This window comes from Branchiostoma belcheri, unplaced genomic scaffold (assembly GCF_001625305.1).
Source record: "Branchiostoma belcheri isolate BF01 breed outbred unplaced genomic scaffold, Haploidv18h27 scaffold2, whole genome shotgun sequence".
Classification (NCBI taxonomy): Eukaryota; Metazoa; Chordata; class Leptocardii; order Amphioxiformes; family Branchiostomatidae; genus Branchiostoma; species Branchiostoma belcheri.
The window spans coordinates 5,704,731-5,712,546 of record NW_017803490.1 but is presented as its reverse complement, the minus strand read 5'-3'; the positions used below and the strand labels follow the sequence as shown (position 1 = coordinate 5,712,546).

At 42.5% G+C, this 7,816-nt stretch overlaps 1 protein-coding gene across 1 annotated transcript in view; it reads left to right on the top strand.

Moving 5' to 3' along the window:
• The window catches only part of LOC109468803 (colorectal mutant cancer protein-like), a 16,875-nt gene that overhangs the window by 5,482 nt on the left and 3,577 nt on the right, over window positions 1-7,816 (top strand). The window contains exons 6-12 of the mRNA XM_019767142.1: window positions 2,204-2,346; window positions 2,668-2,941; window positions 3,954-4,184; window positions 4,940-5,140; window positions 5,599-5,750; window positions 6,058-6,299; window positions 6,725-6,911. Of these exons, the coding sequence (XP_019622701.1) occupies window positions 2,204-2,346; window positions 2,668-2,941; window positions 3,954-4,184; window positions 4,940-5,140; window positions 5,599-5,750; window positions 6,058-6,299; window positions 6,725-6,911 (1,430 nt within the window). The remainder of the gene's footprint in view (window positions 1-2,203; window positions 2,347-2,667; window positions 2,942-3,953; window positions 4,185-4,939; window positions 5,141-5,598; window positions 5,751-6,057; window positions 6,300-6,724; window positions 6,912-7,816) is intronic.

Below are 7,816 nucleotides of genomic sequence, written 5' to 3'. Positions count from 1 at the left end.
TGTCAGCTTTAACTTTACTTTCAGAAGAACATAGTTGTAGAATGATTATTTTGATGATCGAGGTAAAGACTTCATAAAGTATGATTAATGATTATTGTGTTTGTGGCCCATATAAAAGGAAACTAATGTCTGTTAGCATGATGTAATATTTTGTTGAGAGATCTTTGACACATTTATATGCTTATAAAATAATTTGATACTAATAATATCCTTTGCTGATTCATGATCCCTTGTGTGCGCAATTGTATTTCTTTGTTTATGGGTTTACATGTTTGTGTGTGTGTGTGTGTGTGTGTGTGTGTGTGTGTGTGTGTGAGAGAGAGAGAGAGAATGTGCGTGTGTGTTTGTGTGTGTGTGTGTGAGAGAGAGAGAGAGAGTGTGTGTGTTTGTGTGTGTGTGTGTGTATGTGTGTGTGTGTGCACCATTCTGATCAACGTCCAGTGAAGATAGCCCTGTCATAAGTAGATCAGTGTTCAACTCTCTCCTGAACAGACAAATCTAAGACAACATAAAAGATGTGTTTTTTCCTGTTTTGATGATTACTAGAATCATGCAATAAATCTATCCATTGCCGGCCTGTCCAGCCGGAACCAGGCCAGTACAAATTTATGAACTGCAGAGTAATATAGGTTCTATAAGAGTAAGAAAAGTGACAGATTGGACAGGAAACGCTACTTTCACGTATAGTATAACAGTAAGACTAACAAAAATGGTCAGAAGTTGCTGAAGAATTTGGTCTAATGATATGTAACACTAAATTCATGAAACCTCAGAACAAACAAGTAAGATCTGAGATTTTATACCTACGGGCTCTTTATTGTATATTTCTATATGTTGTTTGTTATGTATAGTTGATGGTGTTTAATTTTATGTGTTAGATTTAGCGTTCCTGGTTGTGTTAACACAGGTCAACATTTTCATCTGCAGCCTATAACATGTACCCACGGTAAAATGCATGTCGAGAACGTCTAAGACAGTATACCGCGGTAAAGTTAAGAAGTCGTAATATACGCCGAAAACATCCAAAACAAAGATTGCGCAAGAGTACGTTGACCCCTGACCCATTGGCCCTCCTGGAAGTTGCCGATCACGCGTCCTGTGAACGCGTACTAAAAATACCTTCCAAACAACAACTGTTGCGCCTCGTCGCGAACAGCTGCGAAACACGAAACAAGGCTGAGGCAATAAAAACCATTGCCAAGGCGACGACTGAATGATATATATTATTTCATGTGGTGGAGCTAGCAATCTACATTACAATTATCAGAAAAACATATTTCCCTATGTTATAAAGACATGCACGTAGTGAAATTTACAGGATGGGTGGAGGAGGTGTGGGGCAATATACCAAATACACGTATAGGAGGATTCAGCCATTCTTCCCCAGCAATATAGATTTTATGATGACATACTTACTTACTTTACTTTGGTCGAGTTCCCGCTAGAACCAAACTGAAAACCATCCTCCACTTCACTCTATCCTCCACCAGAGACTGGATTTTATGTCTGGTCTGAAGTTGTTACTCCTTTGACTTTTTTTAAACCTTTTGTGGGTTCCAAAAGGACGGATAATTTCTTTTCTCTCTGTGACCTGTTTGAATATGGTCTTTGGCCAAAGACAGCTGTGCTCTCTGTCCATGGTGTGGGGAGAAGACTGATGACCACTAATTAATCATGCCAGGCAGCTGGATGGGTGGCACGTGGGCACCCCGTGTAAGTTACCTGCTTGATCCAAAAACCACATGGCCGAAGGTTTCCTCCAAACCAATTCCCTGGGGAACGCATTCGTGCAATTTTTGAAATTCTTTCAAAGCGATCGTAGTACTTACACAAATGCCTCCGCCCCAAAGGCGTCGCCAAAAAAACATTTTCACAGAGGCACTAGTATGAATCTCTGATTTCTTGTTTGCAGTTGACATGTATCCTAAAGGATTTGTCATTTGAATCTAAAGGCTTCAGAAAGACTTGTTCAGTGTGTTGAAATGCAATTTAGTCCTTTACTATATGTACATTGTGCTACTATATAAAACAAATTGCATAGGAATAAAGTAAAAGAAGGTCCTTGATTGTGAATGGGTGGGAGAACAATCACAAGAACAATGGACAAGTTCTGAACAATAGCAGCCCTGTTCAGTACATGTAGTAACTGACATGTGGCGACCATGATGATGATGATGAATGAAAACGGCCCCCTGTGTTTTAGTGCGAACATGTCCAACTTCTCCAACAACACGAGGACAAGGCAGACGCGCAGGCCGCACGGTACGAGGAACGCATCACTGAGCTACACGGCGTCATAGCAGAGTTACGGAAAAAGTTGAGCCGAGAGCAAGATGCAACAATAAGGTGGGTAGGAAAAATAATTTTTTGGCATTTTTTTCACACATTTTCAACATATTTTTTTATCACATTTTTTGTTACATTTTTTTTGGTCAACTGAATTTTTATTAGTTGTACATGTAAATTTTCATAGACTGGCTAATGATGCAGTAGCCTTTTCTTGTTTTCTCTGTTTATTTTGGTCACCCTCCTTGTTTTCATGTTTTGCACTGCCTCATTTATTCATCAAATTATTTTTTTTGAGAAGGGGCTTTCCTTTAATCGTGCGAACAAATGTGAAACAAATGAGTTGATGAAATAAAAATAAAGATTTCCTGTATCTTTCAGGGAAGAGGAAGAGGAAGAAAATGTGTCACAAGTGAGCCAAGAAGACAGCAGTAGTAGCGTCAGTGGCCGTTTTAACTTCTCGAGAACTCTCCAAGAGTCCAACACAAAGGGTGACGACTTGAGTATCCAGTTACAGAAAGTTGTGAGCACGTTGGAGAGCACGATCGAGGGGCGGCGGCTACGGGAGAACAGTTCGCAAAGTTTTGCTGACGTGGACAGACAAGTGGAGGAACTTACGTCAGCGAACTGGCAAATGGAAAAGAATGCACATGAAGTCAGTATACTGCTGTATTTTTCTTCATAAACAAAAATTTAACCTTTTTGGTTATAGCAAAAGTGTGATGTGTGATGCAGGGCGCTATGGGTGGATGATGTTTGCCCCCTTAGCTACCCCACTTCTACCAGCATGCAATATGATCTATGGAAAGGCCTAGCTAGGCGAAAAATGATGTGTTTCCAGTTTCGGCTCTGAAAAAATTAGGGTCGGTAGGTAGGGATTATTTTTTCTCTCTTTTTTTTAGACTTTGGCAATCTCTAAGTGATTTAACTTATACCAAGGAGCTCCTTGCCTCTACAATACAGTTTAACGCAGTAAAACTTGCATGAGGACAAGGTAATGTTGGAAAACCGATTGTACAACGTTTCATCCATGTGGTGTCAGCTCATGGAGCTAGAAAAGGTTGATCAGCTCGAAAAATTTATGTCCCTTGCGAGGGCCACACACAAAAAAAGGCTAGGGTCAGCAGTTTTTTTATAGGGTCATTCAGGAAACAGGAAACATTAAAATTTTTTCCTAGGCCCTATTTGAATAGCAGTACTACTTCTCACCACTAGGTGGCATTTGTACACTACTGTAGTACTAGTATGCATACTTTGTACTTGGTCAAGAATTTCTTAATGTTTAAGTGTACATGGTTGATGCCCTATATATTGCACAGGCAGTAAAAGAAGTTGAAACGCTGAGATTAGAGCTGGGTACTCCGCGTGAGGCCCAGTCTGCGCGCTCATCCTGGGATCTGTGAAAAAGTCCATTGGAATAGCAGTACTTCTTCTCACCACTAGGTGGCGTTGATATACTGTACTGTTGTATGCATACTTCAATGTACAGGCGGTGAAAGAAGTGGAGACGCTGAGGTTAGAGCTGGGCACTCCGCGTAAGGCCCCGTAAGCGCGCTCGTCTGGGAATAGCAGTACTACATCTCATCACTAGGTGGCACTGATACACTGTACTGTAGTCTGCAGTATGTAGTATACTTTGTGGCTGATCATTTTACTTTAATTTACAGGCGGTAAAAGAAGTGGAGACCCTGAGATTGGAACTTGGGACGCCGCGTAAGGCCCAGTCAGCGCGCTCGTCCTGGGCCGTGGGAGACAACAGCCTGGAACACCAGCTGCTGGACGCGAGGCAAGAAGCCGACAGTCTGCGGGGAAGCCTGCACAGTAAGGAGGAGGAGCTTAACAAGATCCGAGCATCGCTGGGCTCCGTGAGGGAAGAAAGAGACCGACTCAGACGCAGGGTAAATACTGTTCTCTTGTGGAAATTTTGAAGGGAACATTTACAAGCAAATGCAAGTTGTTTCACTCCAGCCCTTCCATAAAAATGGGCAATGCCATACTTAATTTCAGTATGATAGTTGTAGTAGTTACTGTTCTCTTGTGAAAATTTTGAAGGGAACATTTGCAAGCAAATGCAAGATATTTCACTTTCTGTCTCTGTCATAAAAATGACTATATTTAAGAATGGTATGATGTTAAGCATTAGGAGGAGACTAGAGTTTGGCTTTGCTTAAAAGGAACATAAAGGATTCTTCTGCCTTTTGCGTAGAATTAGAATATAGAATAGAATTTTTTTAAACAAACCCCTTTAAAACAAACAACGACCATATGTAAAGGTAAACATTATGCATTTACTTAGCAAATATTACCGTTTCAGGTTTATTATAATCCGCCAGCTATATGAACTTACAATATTGATGAAAGCACGTCGGCAGAACGTACTGCACCTGCGCGAAACCTGTAATGTATTGTGCATAGCACTTCAGCAGAATGTCTCATATAAGGTTGTATTCGCTCATATAAGGTTAGCATTTCGACAGTAGTTTCCAAATGTTGTGTCAGAAAAGATATCCTCTGCAACAGTGAAAATTCTGATGCAACGTTGACCAAAAATCCAACTAAAACGCGAAAATCCAGGGTTCTGCGCAGGCGCAGTACGTTCTGCCGACATGCTATTGATGAATAAACTAAAATTATTATCATTATCATCTACCAGGTGCGTGAGTTACAGACGAGGTTACAGAGTGTCCAGGCGTCGACTAGCTCCCCCTCCCACCGCCCCTCCCCCTCCCCCAGTCCTGGTGACTCCTCCTCTACAGAACTCCCCATCCCGAAGGTCGCAGAACGCGTCCGACTCAAGTCTTCCCGCGCTGTGCTGGACAGACATGTACTCGGCACCGAGCTGACTTCTATGGGGGTGAGTTGAGATATCTTCTGTTTGTATTCAAACTTTATTGTAAACTGTTAAAACGAGGTAAAAAGTGTCTAATTTATACATCCTACAAATCTTTTTAGGTAAACTGTAAATCACTCAATATTCATAATTTTACCTCCTAACAGGTTCTCCTGTTACATTTGAAATTTCAATGCCCTGTCTCGGAAAAGTCAGCTCAAGCCAGCCCTGGCAGAATATTTGCATCTCTACGTTCTATTTTTGCATTCCTGAAAAAGCACAGGATTGCAAGAAGAGATGGCTGAGGCGGGTGATTAGGAGGCTTGCTGGAGCATCTTAAAAAATGCACTTCTGGAATGCACTGATTGAAAAGCCAACTTCTATATTGCATGTATACTTTTTATATTTCTATGTATTTTACAGCCTTCTTTGGGAGTCATAAAGTCTTTAAAACCTCACTAATCAGTAACCATTGGTTTCAGGTAGAGAATGCGAAGGTGGCGGAACACCTGTCCCAGTCGTTACAGGACTGCTCCAGTGTTCAGGAGATCTTCCAGTCTGTGTACGCCGCGGGGTCTCCCATGGCAGACAGCAGGGGCAGGGAGTTTGAGGTGGAAATCGAGAGGTTGAACAGGTCAGTCCATAAATAATTCCATGACTCACTCACTCACTCACAGAAAAATAATCAGGGTTCTCATCTGAATTTTTTCACAGCATAGGGGGTCAGGTACAGAAGGGCAAGATCGCGGCACAATCTCATGTTGAGTCCCAAAAACATGACCACAACAGGGGAATGCTATTCTTTCCAAAAAATTTGGAAACTCATAACCCCCTGAGACACTATCTCTCACTTATTGACGGATTTTATTGGAAATTTGAGTCATCTTGGGTAGGTTTGACAGTAAATCTTTGATCTAACACGTTTCCTTGTCTGTTTCCAGTCGTATTGAGCACCTGAAGTCGCAGAACGACCTCCTGCAGCTGACCCTGGAGGAGAGTAAGGCCAACGCGGACAGGTTCAGCATGCTGTGTGGGAAGTACGAGTCCAACAACACAGCCCTGCAGCTGGCCCTGTCATACAGTGACCAGATGCTAGAGGCCCTCGAGGTACAGCTGGCACTCAAGGAGACTGAACTGGGCTCTGTGCTGGCTTCATGCAGGGCTGCAGGACTGGGGGCATTTGGTAAGATTCTTCATTCATTCTGCTTAGCGTCTTTCCTTCTTTGCGTCCTTCCTTCCTTGATTCCTTCCTTCCTTTTTCCCTCTTTGCTTCCTTCACTCATTGTTTCCTCCCTTCATTCCTTCCTTCTCTTCTTTCTTTCCTTTTTCCCTCTTTGCTTCCTTCACTCATGATTTCCTTCCTTCCCTCTTTCTTTCCTTCCTTTTTCCCTCTTTCCACCCTTCATTCATTCTTTCCTCCCTTACCTTCCTTTCGTCTTTCCCACTTTCTTTCTTTTTCCATCTTTGCTTCCTTCACTCCTTCCTACACTCCTTTCCTCCCCTTCCCTCTTTCTTTCCTCCCTTACCTTCCTCTTTTCCTTCCTTCCTTCCTTTACATTTGTCAGTTGATGAAAATGTTTTTATGACCTGTTACACTTCCCCATCCAGGCGATGGTGACACAGACCCAGAAGAAGCCACAGCGATGTTAAAACGTGCTCACGACAACCGCAAGGCTGCAGAAAACGTGGCCAAGCAGCTGTTACAGCGGCTGGATCGCAGCTGTGGAGCTGTGTGTGGGGTACAGGGGTGTACTGCACAGCCATGGGAGGACCTGTCTTCTCATTCACATACCAGGTAAGGCAACATAACACAATACAACACTAAACTACACTACACTACACTACACTACACTACACCACAGTACACTACACTACACCACACAGGGGTGTACTGCACAGCCATGGGAGGACCTGTCTTCTCATTCACATACCAGGTAAGGCAACACAACACAACACAACACTACACTACACTACACTACACTACATAACAGGGGTGTACTGCACAGCCATGGGAGGACCTGTCTTCTCATTCACATACCAGGTAAGGCAATACAACACAACACAACACTACACTACACTACACTACACTACATAACAGGGGTGTACTGCACAGCCATGGGAGGACCTGTCTTCTCATTCACATACCAGGTAAGGAAATATTACACAGCACTACATGACACTACACTACACTACACTACACTACACTACACTACACTACACTACACTACACTACACTACACTACACTACACTACACTACACTATACTACACTACATGGATGTACTGCACAACCATGACCTTTCCTCTAAAGCACATATAAGGTTTTGGTCTCATACCAGGTACAACAGCTTCAAAAAAGAACATAACATAATGCATACAGCACACACAAAACACACAGCATTGAGAAAAGAACAGAATGCCTGTTAGCTACTGGCACAGTAAGTTGTAATTTAAGTTTGACTCATTTGACTTACTCATACGTAGTACCTTGTCTGTTGAATATTCTACTGAACACAGTATGGTTGCTTTGTTGTGACATTTCTGAAGCCTGGTAACAAAACTTATTTTAGCTGCAAGGTCTCTTTTATCCTGTCTGCAAATAGCATACTTGTGGAGAGGACGAAAGAGACTTGGTAGCAAAAGTAGGTTTGGTTACCAGGCTAAAATTTCTCATGTTGGTTACTGATTCTTTCCCCCCCCC